The 12533-nt window shown below is 53.4% G+C and overlaps 1 protein-coding gene and 1 non-coding gene across 15 annotated transcripts in view; both read right to left on the bottom strand.

Moving 5' to 3' along the window:
• ATP2B2 (ATPase plasma membrane Ca2+ transporting 2) overlaps positions 1 to 12533 on the bottom strand; it is a 373765-nt gene that overhangs the window by 62793 nt on the left and 298439 nt on the right. For all 14 annotated transcript variants that reach the window (XM_038565641.1, XM_038565640.1, XM_038565644.1 and 11 more), the window contains one exon: positions 534 to 659. In XM_038565641.1, the coding sequence (XP_038421569.1) occupies positions 534 to 659 (126 nt within the window). The remainder of the gene's footprint in view (positions 1 to 533; positions 660 to 12533) is intronic.
• MIR885 (microRNA mir-885) lies at positions 7469 to 7542 on the bottom strand. Its single transcript, NR_049521.1, has one exon. It is a non-coding gene; the product is annotated as a microRNA mir-885 (primary transcript).

The raw sequence follows: 12533 nt of genomic DNA, 5'->3' as shown, positions 1-12533 counted from the left end.
GAGCCCAAGGAGTAGGAATCTTGTTTCCAAGGTGGAAGGGAAGCTAGAACCCAGGCAAAGTGGTCACTCTGGGGGGGGGGGGGGGTAAGAAAGGGAACCACAAGTTTGGCCACCTTTCCTAGAATCTCCTCTGTCCATATCCGGTCGGAGTCTGGGCTGGGGGAGGGTGGGGGTTGTAGCTCTGCTCTGTGGAGTAGAGAATATGGTAGGAGTGAGCGCAGGTGGGGCTTTCTACTCCATATCAGGGCTGATGATGGGACCAGGTCACACTTGAGGCTGGACACTGAGCCTGGCCTGGGGGGAGGGTCCTCCATGACATGACGGGACAGACAGAGACTGGGACAAGACCCTGGAGATGGAACAGATAGAGTCCTCCTGGCCAAGCAGAGCCTCAAGGATGCAGGAGGCGGCTGTTGGCACAGGGCGTGGACATAAAAGGCACTCAAGAACTATTTTGTTGAGTGAATGAGTAAACAACAAAAAAAAGTGACCCGAAGAGCTCTTCTCCCAGTCTGTGGGGGGGCTGTGCTTACCTTTCTTGTCTTTCTTCTCTTCCTCCTCACCACCAGCCCCCAGCAGGGTGAAGATGATGCCAGTCTGAGAGTTCACACCCACAGCGGTCACTACCATCCGTCCAGAGCCCTCCATCACGTGGGTCCCTGGGGAAGGGGACAAAAGCCAAGTTACCGCTGCTTGAGTTCAAGCCCCCTCCCCCAAGGAGTGCAAGGAACTAGGTCCCAGAAAGCTCCTGGCTCTTTGCCTGCCGAGGCCCTGGGGGGATCCTCTGAGTTCACTTTGGGACAGGGCTGTAATGTGCTACACCTCACTTCTCTGGCCGACCACCTGCTACCTTCTCTTGGAGAGTCACCTCCCCGCTTTGTCCTAGATAGGACTGGACAGGACCACTTATAAAGGGGTCTGCTCCCTCCTAAAGATCTGGGGAAGAACTCCCTCTGTGACCGTGGAAGAGAAGACAACGGCATCTTTATTTCACAAATGCCTAGCCGAAATTTAGCATTTCCACCTGCTATGAATATGGGCACAAACCCCAGGAGTGCTAGTGGCCCACAATGCGATTACATGCATTTCAAATAACACAGGTTCTTTGCCATATGACTTTACAGTTGTTGCGATCATTTTTGTTCATCCTGATTTTACAGGCACAGATGTTATTAGCCTACCCGCTGGACCTTGTTATCAGTGTGCTGACAAAGAAGCACCTATATTATTATTTTCACTATTTCAATGTAATTGGCCTCCTTTGTGATCCAATGTTTTCCATTTTATGCGTTTTATTTTTTTAAAGATTTTATTTTCTTATTCTTGAGAGACATACAGAGAGAGGCAGAGACATAGGCAGAAGGAGAAGGGAGCCCATTGCGCGATTCGATCCCAGAGCCCTGGGATCACATGCTGAGCCAAAGGCAGACACTCAACCACTGAGCCTCCCAGGTGCCCCTATTTTAATGCATTTTAAAGCTTTATTCCAAGTAGGGGTGGTACATGATGACACTAGACTTCCCCAGGCTCTATGGTGCAAGAAAACCCCTTTTGCAGAATTTTAGGATTTTCAAACTGGGTTTTAAAGGGCCCTGGAATTCGTTTGAGGGGCAGGAGGGTCGGCCGTGGGGGTGGGGGAGGCCTCTGGTCAGAGTGGCTCCACTTTTATTCCTATTTAGGGTTTCTGTGTCAGCTGCTGTTTGACATGAGAGTCTGGTTGCTACTGTTATAGAGGCCCCTCCAACCTCTGCGTGGGGCTCAGGGGGCAGCTTGTCCAAGATTCACTTGGGGGGGTTTGTGCCAGAGTGAGGATAAAATGCAAAGGTAAATCTGCTGAAAAACGTGCAACATACACACAATGGATTATTATTTGACCTTAAAAGGGAAGGAGATTCTGACACAGGCTACAACATGCATGAGCCTTGAGGACATTATGCTCCGTGAAATATGCCAGATGCAAAAGGCTAATAACTACTGTGGATTCCACTACGTGAGCTCCGCAGAGCAGTAAAATTCACAGGGACAGAGAGCGGAATGGTGGCTATAGGGGCCGGGGAGGGGGGCCTTCGGGGGGTGACTCTTCAATGGCTCTAGAGGTTCGGTTTTGCAGTATGAAGAGTGCTGGAGGTGGACGGTGGTGATGGTGGCACAACAGTGTGAATGTCCATAATGCCAGGGACCTGCATACTTAAGAATGCTTAAAATGGTACATTTTATGTGTTTTTTACTGTGATAAAGAGTTGGGAAAAAACAAACAAACAAACCCGCTGAAGCTACAGCCTCACTGGAGAAACAAGATGAGCCCCTGGGGCAGGGGGGCAGCTGGGACCCAGCCCGGGAAGTGGACGGCCGCTATGGCGATCCACTTCTCGTAGAGACGCAGGCACAGCCAGCCCTCTATCCTCAGGCTGGTGCTGGGGATGCATCACCGTGTCCTAGGGGCTGTCACAGACCCACAGACCACTCACAGAGTCGGCCCACATGGTCTGTAGGGTGTCACCTGCAGTGGTGACAGGCACCCCTGGGGAGACCCCCTAGGCCTGCCAGCAGCCCCTCTATTTAGTAAAGAATCCAGGTAAGTGAATTTGCACCTTTAGGCACCCACTTTTTAAAAAAATTTAAATTTAAATGTTCTTCACCCCGGATAGAAATGTGTTTCCTTCTCCAACAAAGAGGGAAGCATCTCAGGCCATCCTCAGGCTGCACAGGAGGAACCAGACTGGGGCTGAGGGCCTTCATGACTTGCCTCTTCTTCTTTTTTTTTTAAAGATTTTATTTATTTATTTGAGTGAGAGAGAGCACGAGAGTACGAGCAGGGGGAGGGGAGGGGCAGAGGGAGATGGAGAAGCAAACTCCTCACTGAGCAGGGAGCCCGATGTGGGGCTCGATCCCAGGACCTTGGGGTCATGACCTGAGCTGAAAGCAGATGCTTAACCAAATGAACCACCCAGCACCCTGATGACTTGCTTCTTGAACCCAATTCTGCTTTCTTACAGTTTTCCTTCTTTTCCCTCCAGAGTAATGGCCACTTCTCCCTGTTTTCAGGGTAATTTGTATCTAGCAAGTCTTCTCTCTGTTTTCCAGTTTGCTTCAGACTTGAAGTCTTGGTCAATAATTCAGAATTGTATCTCAACGCACTTTCCTCAAGCAAACAATCTATTTTCAATTTTCAAAAGGTTTTACCCTCTCCTCCTTTTTTGTTCTACCACTTGAGTGATAGCCTGTGGGTGCATGTGTGAGTGCCTAGTGTATGCATGTGTATGTGTGCTCATGCGTGTGTGTGTGTTCTAGCCCCTTACCCTCTAAGATCTCATGATTGCAACATGCTTTACAGACAGATGGACACTCTCCAGGGAGTTCCTTCCTGGCGGGTAAAGGTTGGTCTATCTGTGTGTACATGGGTAAGCCAAGTCATAAAGGCTCCCAGAGTGGGCACGAAGCCTGGTGAGCTGGAACAAGAACCCAGATGTTCAGATGGCTCCTTGTTTGTTCCCAGGATGGAAAGACAGTGCTCTTTTGTCTCTGGGCAGGGAATGGTGGGGACCACAGGATGACCTCCGACACTGACTGCAGGTGGAGCAGCCCACGTACACCCTGGAGCCCATCTACTTGCCCACGGGGCACAAACTGGGAGAACCAGGCCCACAGACAGGACCTTGGTAATTATAACTTGCTGACAAGATTTCTCATGCACTGGCTCAGCTTGTGTGGGGTGGGTACTTTTAACTCTCGGTTATATTAGAGAGATGAGGAGCCTGGGACCCGAAGAAGTCATGTGTATGTGGGGTGTCCCAGGTCTTTCAGGGTGAGGAACACTCTGTGCTGATTCAAAGCGCAGACGGCAGTGGCCAGAGCTGACCCCTGCAGGACACCTCCTGTGTGCCAGGCATCGAGCTAAACCCTTCACACACTGTCATCTCATTAGTCCTCACCCTGGCCCTGGCTTTACAGGGAAAAGTGGTTTGCCCAGGGTTACTGGCTGGTGTGGGTGACTCTCCCCTGTCTCTTTGTCACATACCAGGCCCCACCTCAGGAAGCCTGGCCCTCACACCCTGGTCTCAAACACATTCTGAAAAAATCTGCTCTGTTTGGGTGGTTATGTGGAGGCTGGTCTCCAACTCCCTAGCCCTGAGCAGGATGGAAAAATACACAGGGGGCCAATTTCCACGCAAGATAATCAGACCCAAATCACCTTCTAATCTAATCGCTCCCATCACAGCAGGGAGCAGGAGGCAGAGGGGAGGGAGGAGGAAGCCAAGGAGGCAGCCTCTGGCCACAGTGTGGGACATGGGGACACGGGGACATGGGGTGAAGGTACAGCACATGCCTTGCTCAGCCTTAGATGAGTCCTCCAGGCCCCAGCACTAGATGGGTGTGGGGTTTGGGGGCATCACACCCCCTCTGTGCCCCAGCAGTGCCCCCTTGCCCCTGGCCATGGCTCTAATCACTGTCCCCCAGCCCAGACACTCGGTAGCATCTCCAAAGTCCAAATACCTTTCAGCACATCCTTGGTGAGACCCCAGCCTGACCTCCTACTCCTGTAGGAGCACACAGCTCACTAAAGATCTGTGTTTAGTCCTTCACCTTTGCTCACATGGTTATCCCCTCCTGAGTGTCCTTTTCCCTGCTCTGGCCCCAAACCTCCTCTTCTAGGCTGGGGATGAAGGGTCCTCGTAGGTGGCCTTTCTTTTCTTTCTTTCTTTTTTTTTTTTAAAGATTTTATTTATTTATTCATGAAACACACACACACACACACACACACACACACACACACACAGAAGCAGAGACACAGGCAGAGGGAGAAGCAGGCTCTACGCTGGGAGCCCGATGTGGGACTTGATCCTGGGTACCCAGGATCACACCCTGGGCCAAGGGTGGCGCTAAACCACTGAGCCACCCAGGGATTCCCCGTAGGTGGCCTTTCTTGATCTCCACCAGGGGACTTCATCTCCTCTGATCTGCCCCCCACCCCGCAGTTTCCCCTGGGGGTGCTTCCAGGCCTGGCTATCCCCCCAGACTGTGAGTTTCTTGAGGGTAGGTTCTGAGTGTGAGTCTCCCCTTAGCAGGCCCAGCTTGTAGGTGGAACTCCAGCACATATTTTTTAACTTCTACTTCTTTTCTTGGTATTTTCTCTAGTGGGTACGTTTGACATTTAGGGTGGAGAATCTCCACATGCCTCATAAGCCATCTTTATGGTTTTACAAAGGGTCAGATTCATCCCAGGCTTGCACTCTTCCCCACCCCATCCTGGGCTGTCCCTTCCCCCTCCCGGGACCTCAGAGCCTGCTGCCCCTCCTATTGGAGGAAGAACTGAATGCACCAGGTCACCCCTGCTGCAATCGCACCCCAACTTCAGAATACCTCTCAAGGGGTGATGTTTGACCCTAAGGGCTGCAGCTCTAATGGTAGAACCAATTCAAGGTTGATTGACTAAACCTCCCAAAGGAAAACTATAGAGTCCTCTGGGTTGCGCCAGAGGTGAGAACCCTTCAGGTGTGAGGGGGCCCTCAGAGGGTCTTGCACCAAGACCTCGATGTCCATGGTCCCTTGGCACCATCCTGGAGCCTCCACCTGGTCCAATCTCGTGAGCCCCTCAGAATACACGAGCACAGGGGGCGGGTAGATGGACAGTGCTCTGGGCCGAGGGGTGGGTGGAACCCGGGAACCAGTCTGGTGTCTGCTTCGGATTTGCTGTGCGACCCGAGGCCAGCCCTCTCCTCTCTGGCCTGCAGTCTGTCCTCTGTAAAACAGGGAGTTCTAACTTACGTCATCATCTCTCAGCGATGAAGTCTAGGCAGCGAGGGTCCCAAAGAGACAGGGTCACTCCTGGGTGGGGTAGGGCACCCGCCATGAAAACACTGCATCTCGGGAGTTTGGATCTTGGTTCAGATGGGGCCAGTAGAGGCCTGTGCGGTCAGAGTGACTGGGTGTGACGTCTGTGGCCTGGGGCCACACTCGTTCACTTGATAGATGTGGCGGGATGCCAACGGGGTGCCAGGCTCTGGGGCCCAACGGGAGGTCCCGGCCCTCCAGGAGCTCTCAGTGTAGTTGGGGCCGAGGAGAGCAGACAGGAGCATGGATCACCACCACCACAAGAGACCCAGGGCCCAGTGGACTGGCAGGGGGCACAGCCCAGGCAAAGGTGAGGAGGTGGGACAGTGTGATGGTGGCAGATACGCTGGGCCGAAGCTCAGGGGCGTGACGGGAGGAGCAGGAGAGAAGCTGGGCCGTGGAATGGAGAGCTGAGTGGAGGGCTGCAGAGTTGGGTCTTGGTGTTCAATGGGGGAGACACGGGAAGTATTTCTGGGTCAGGGAGGGAGAGCATTAATATTTAGTGAGTGGGTCCCTTGTGCCAAGTGCTCTCTGAGCTACTTCTTCCATGTGGTGGTCATTATCACCCTGTGGGTGACCATCGTCACTCCCATTTCACAGACGGGGAAGCAGCCCAGGGAGGTCATCCCTGCATCCAGCCTGGGGGGGTGGAGCCGGGGTGGACTGGGGGTGTGGCACCAGTTCTTTCCACCTTGCTGGGAGGGTTTGTGGGCAAAGCTGGAGGCAGAGCTGTTTGGGACCACCCTGAGGAGCGAGATGGAGGCAGGAGAACAGACGGGGAGCTGCGTCAGCCACCCAGCAGCCATCCATCCAGGACAAGAGAAAGGCGCTCGGGCCCAGGGAACGCTGTGGTTCCCACCAACCAGATGGCATGTCCTGTCCCACCTGAACCTTCATCTCCTCCCCACACAGGGAGTTCCGTGGCTTTTGATCTGGCAGCGGAGGTTGGGTCAGGACCTTCTTAACTGCTGGCTCAAGGGCCATCTCTGCCTTGGACTGGCTCTGAGGAGCAGGAGGTGGTCCCCACCTGGTCCAGATGTTGGCTGTCTCGGGCCCAAGGCCCCATGCCGCAGCATGTGGGGTACACTGAGCTGCCGGTGGCAGAGCTGGAGGGGCCTGATTTTACAGAATGGGGCTTCTGAGTCCCAGAGAGGGCTGCCTGAGGTTGCATAGTATACACGAGGCACAGGTTGGGGCTTGAACCTAGGCTCCTTGCTCTCCTGGTTTTGACTTCACAGGCCTCTTTCTGGACAGGAGAGGGGAGAGGTCATACTTCCTAAAAGGTCTCTTTCTGGGGTTAGAAATGTGAAGAAGGGCTAAAGATCTGGAAATTCTTATCTGCCTCCAGGCACAAGCACCAAGCAAAGCCAATGCAGTTCTCAGCCCAGGAGCGGTTCCCTCATCATTATTGTTATCAACACAGTTAATAACAGTAATAACACATGCTTGCAGAGCACCAGACAGTTGGCAAAGCATTTCAGCACCCACAAGCCTGTCCCCCTCACAACAGCCCTGTGAGGTAGGTTTGGTGCAAGTACGACCCCAAGCCCCTCCCCTCCCCGTGGCCTCTCTGGCTCAGAGAGGTCGAGTGGTGGCCCAGGGTCACACAGCTGTGAGTGGTAGAGCCGGGACTTGAACCCGTGCTCTATCCACTACACCCCGCTGCCTCTCATGGAGAAGAGGCAGGGTAGTGTAATGGAGAGAGCGCGGGCCGAGCGGCAGACTGGGCCTTCCTGCAGTCACGGTGTCGTCCTAGGCTCCCTGGAGGCGGCGGCAGTGGTGGCAGGTCCGGCTCTCCGTGCCTGGCCTTCCGCTTGGCAGGCAGGGCGGGCAGCAGGCCGGAGAGGGTCTGCCGATGTCCTGTGCAACTTCGTGCTGTTAATGCTCTGGTTTGAGGGGGGATGGAGGTGGGTGGGGGGGTCCTGCTGGGGGCTGAGCCAATGGGCCTACTGGAGCTAGGCTTTCCTGCTTTTGGGGACAACCCCCACCCTGGCCCCTTGGCTCCACCTAGATGGTGCTTAGTCATTGGGAAACCAATGGAATTTACTATAAATGCTCCAAACAGGCCTTGCTGCTGGGATGCAAAGTCATAGGGTTCTCAGAGGCCAGCGTGCACTTGGAGGCTGTAGGAGCAAAGTCATAGGGTTCTCAGAGGCCAGCGTGCACTTGGAGGCTGTAGGAAGAGCTTGGGGTTGGGAGGCTGGAGGGCTGGGGTCTCACTCTGACCCTGTCTTATGGGGCGCTTTACACTCTTGCTCTGGGTCTCAATTTCCCCAGCTGCAAATTGAGACCAGGCCAGGGTTCTCTAGGGATCTGCAAATCTCCTGGAAGGCTGCAAAGTCACCAGTCTGGGCATTTATTTCTCATAAGAGGGGGATCACTGCTTCCATGGGATTCTCACAGGGATTCAGGACCCAGGGGCATTAGGCAGCGTTGGTCTTAATGAAAGGAAGCTGTTGCATTAAAGGAGGTTAAAAGGGGTAGGACATGTAGATGCCATATGGCCAGGAGGACACTGTGGGGACAATCGATGGACATGAATACGTACAGAACCTTCTGGTAACAGTATTGCATCAACTTTGTGTTTCCTGCCTTGCTAACTGTCACACATGAGCTTATCCTTTTCTTAGGAGATGCACCTGCAGTGTCAGAGGGCAAAGGGCCATCACGACTGCATGACAGAGTGTGGCTCCTGAGAACAAATGGGGCAAAATGGTAACAATGGCTGAATCTGAAGGAAGGGCATTCAGGCATTCTTTGTATAAGTCCTGCAACTTTTCTGAAAGTTTGAAATTATCTTCAAGTAGAAAACTTAAGAAAAAAAAAAAAAAAAAAAAAGGCCCCGGTGGTCAGAGTTTGTACTCTAGGGTTCACCCATATGTTTCTTGATCCACAGAGGCTTTTAAAAAAATGGGAATTTCCTGCCAACAGTTAAACATGCAAATATGGGTTGGTCCTAGATTTGGAGATGGTCCATGCAAATCTGGGTTCAGGCTCCCCTTGCACAGTGAACATGGCAGCCGTACCAGGGCTAGGGCACCTCTGCGGGCAGCAGTGAGAAGCAGTCACTCTTGGTTTGGTGCTCATGCTCTCCCTGCCCGACCCTGTGCATATGGGGCCTTGTGACTCCTGAACGTTGTCCTCTGGCTGGCCGGAGGCTACCTCTGTCATGGGCCTGTGTCTCCCTATCCATCCTAGGAGATGAGCTCCAGGCTTCTTGGCTTTTATTTATGCCTTCAGCACTGGGGACCCCTGAGTCTTTCTGAAGGCTGGTCTGTCCCCATTTGTCAGACAGGGAGACTGAGGACTGGAGGGGCAGAGGTCACAGCTGGAGCCAACAGAGGTCTGGAACCTGGGTGTTCTGCTTCCAAATGCTATGCTTGTTCCACATGGCACCTCACAGCAGTACCATTTACAAAGGACGGCACATGCATCCACGCATGTGGTCCCCACAACAGCCCTGTGGGGTAGGCGGGAGGAAGGGCCCCCCAGCGACTCCCCAATGGCACAGACATCGGCATGGGGGCTAATGGACCTGTCCGGGGCTCCAGGCTGGGCATGGCTGGGCCAGCTGACCCAGCACCAGAGTGTTCTCTGCCTTCCTGTAGGCTAAACCAGTGTGTCAGACACCACGAGGGGGTTCCTGAACCACCATGAGGTCCATGCAGGTCCCCCTAGCCAGGTCCCTCTGTCTCTCCCGGGGATCCTTCATATGGAAGGCCCAGCAAGCCCTCCCAGCACAGGGAAAGCATCTGAGGTGTCCGTCATGCCCAGAAACGAGCATCCAGAGGGTAGTCATCCAGAGTTCATAGCACCAGGGAAGAGAACAATCAGGGGAAATGCCCTGGAGGAAGTAGGCTCATGCAGGCTGAAGGTGGGGAGGAGGTGGGGGAGAGCTCAGAGAGCAGGAGAGGGGAAAGGTTCAAGATGAGAGAAGAGAGGGGCAAACAGACGCTTTGACACAACCTCATGAGCTGGGGTCACCTTGTTTGACAAGCGAGGAAGTAGAGGCACAGACAGGGTAAGAAGCTTGTCCAGGGTCTTCCAGCAAATGACAGCAGTAGGGATTTGAACCCAGACCTTTCACCCCCCAGGTCCGGGGTCCATCTGAGGAACGCGGAGGGGAACCAACCTGCTGTGGGCACCCACCTGGCAGCACTGGGCCAGGTAGGGGCTTCACCTACACCATATACCAGAGCAGCCCTACTGTCCTCACAGGTCAAGACAAGGGGCATAAAAGCCCAGGGCCACAGAGTGAGTTCATTCCAAAGCCCAGATCTGCCTCAGTCCAGCCCAACCCAGCCTTTTCTACAATAGCCTCGCCTCCTTCCTCTCTCTGACAGACAATGCTTGAGCCCCAGGGAAGAAGCTGGCCATGACCTCACGGTAGCTTCACACTCAGGGCTCCCCGCTGCTGCACAGGTCTGGGTGAGAGGATCCATGTAGAAATCACAAGTGTGATGGCATCTGTCCGTCTGTACAGGGCCAAGGATGGATGGGCCCACACAATGAGACCATTAGATCTCTGTGGGAGGCAGGGCTAGATGAATTTTACTCCTTAATTTATCTGAGATGGTGTGCACTGAGCAAAATCAGTCAGCATCATGGCGCTGTGCTCCAATGGGCCAAGCACGGTGTGGGTGTCATGGGTGAAATGTGAGTCCCAAGCCATCTGGGGGGTGACTGCCCAATGCCAGGGGTGGGTAGAGAAGGCTTCTTGGAGGAGGTGAGGCCAGAGCAAAGGGACAGGAGTTAAATGTGTAGCCAGGAAAGGGAGAGGGCCATCTAGGAAGAGGGAGCACCTCAGCAGGGGATGGCAAAGTGACCAGGGCAAGTGTGCGTGCAGCAGAGGTACAGGCTGAGGGTGAGTGTGATGGACCTGTGACTTGCGTGCCTAGGAGGGCACTGAATGCAGTGGCTGTTCAGTGCCTGGGCCTACTCTATCACTCCCCCAGCACCCCACAGCCTGTGGAAGCCCTGCTCACACACAGTCAGTAACCAGGAACTCACTACCTTTCAGGCAGCCTCTTTTGTCCTAGAATGGTTCTGACATACAGAATTCTTCTCTTTCCAATTACACTGCCTTCTGTTGGGCTGGCTACACCTCCTTCTCTGCCCACCCTTCCTTCCTCTCCCCGTGAACCTGGCCTAAGCCACTTGCCCCTCCCAGTTTCTGAACACCAGCTCACAGTTCACAGCCAGGGGTCACTTTCTTCAGCCTAGCTCACCCTGCACTCTGGTGAGCTTGGTGGGTCCTGCCTCTTGCTTTCTTTTTGCCACCCTCCCTGCACTCATGGTCTCCGCAAAGGTAATGGGCACACTTTCCATAATGAAACAGGATGGAGCTCTAGGGAAGGCAACTGGATTACCAGCAGTTCAAGAATCAGCAAAAACCCATCAGAATCTCCTGGCCTCTAGTGCATCCTGCCCTATCTTGCCCACAGGGACATCGCAGGAGACCTTGGCTGCCCTCTCCTGACATCCAGAGGCCCAGGGTCTACACTATTTACCTGGGCTTCCAGCTAGTAGTACAGGTGAAAACCAAAAAAGTTGGTGTTCCCTTCCATCTCTGCCCAGTCTAAGTCTTTTCCAGAGTGCCCCTGCACCTGTGCCCATCTCCTTGGCTGGTTTATGATACAAATCAGTGATTCTGAACATTTTTTTCCCCTCAGCCTCCTGCAAGGTAACAACTACGCTCTTCTCCCTTCTCTAAACTGTATGGAACCTTTGTCATCCATCCATTTAGGCTCAGTGCCTCCACCTGACTTCCAGTGATCCAGACGACTGAGTAGGCTACTTCTCCCAGGGATGATAGCCTCTCTGCCAACCACTTCAGCTCAGAGGTCAGAACCAGGGCCATAGGGCCATGTCCATTTACATAACCCTTATGTGGCCCTAAGTTCCAAGAAGGCATTTGAAGCTTCCTATGATCCCTTGGGCCCCAGGGCCTTTGCACTTGCTGTCCCTTCACCTAGAATGTTCTTTCTTCTCATTGTGCTGGTTTCAGCTCAAATGTAACCTCCTCAGACAGGCCTTCCCTGACCACCATGATTCCTGTTCCCTTCCTCAGAGTCTCTATTTCATTACAATGGTATAATGTCTTCATCCATCCTACTCTGCAGACCCGTTGATCATTCTCTTTGTATTGCGAGGACATCCCATATTCCTTCAGAACTCTGTGTCTTTGCACACGTTTGCCTCAGCTAAGAGGCCCTTGTCCACAGCTCTGGTAAGCTCCTACTTGCCCTTTAAAACCCAGCTCAATTCCACTTGGAGTAGTTCTGTTCCTTTCTTGGCTTTCTCCCATCTTCCTTGCTCCTCTACTGTGGAATTAGCTGTTTGTTCAAAGGTCTGTTCCCAGCCTCTGTGGGCTGGGGGCTCTTTGGGCAAGGGAAGGCTCTGAATCATCATGGGTTCAGTGCTCAGCGCTGGACCTGGACCAGAGCAGATGCCTGGAGGACGTTTGCTGAGGAGTGCTGGACAAGGAGGCCCTTTGTGTGTCCCTGTTAAGGGGGTGTCTCATTCAGCTGGGGCCTCACCTCTGCAAGGTCTTTCCACCTCTTCTCTTACCCCCTGCAGCAGCCAGAGTGAGATTTTAAGAATGTAAATGTGATCAGTTCCCTGTTTAAAACTATTTCAGATGATCCTCAACACACTTAGAAAATTTCTGAATTCCTGACTATGGCCCATGAGACCTGACA

Source organism: Canis lupus, chromosome 20 (genome assembly GCF_011100685.1).
Source record: "Canis lupus familiaris isolate Mischka breed German Shepherd chromosome 20, alternate assembly UU_Cfam_GSD_1.0, whole genome shotgun sequence".
Taxonomy (NCBI): Eukaryota; Metazoa; Chordata; class Mammalia; order Carnivora; family Canidae; genus Canis; species Canis lupus.
Note: the sequence above shows the minus strand (reverse complement) of the source record. Positions and strands in the feature narration are given on the sequence as shown.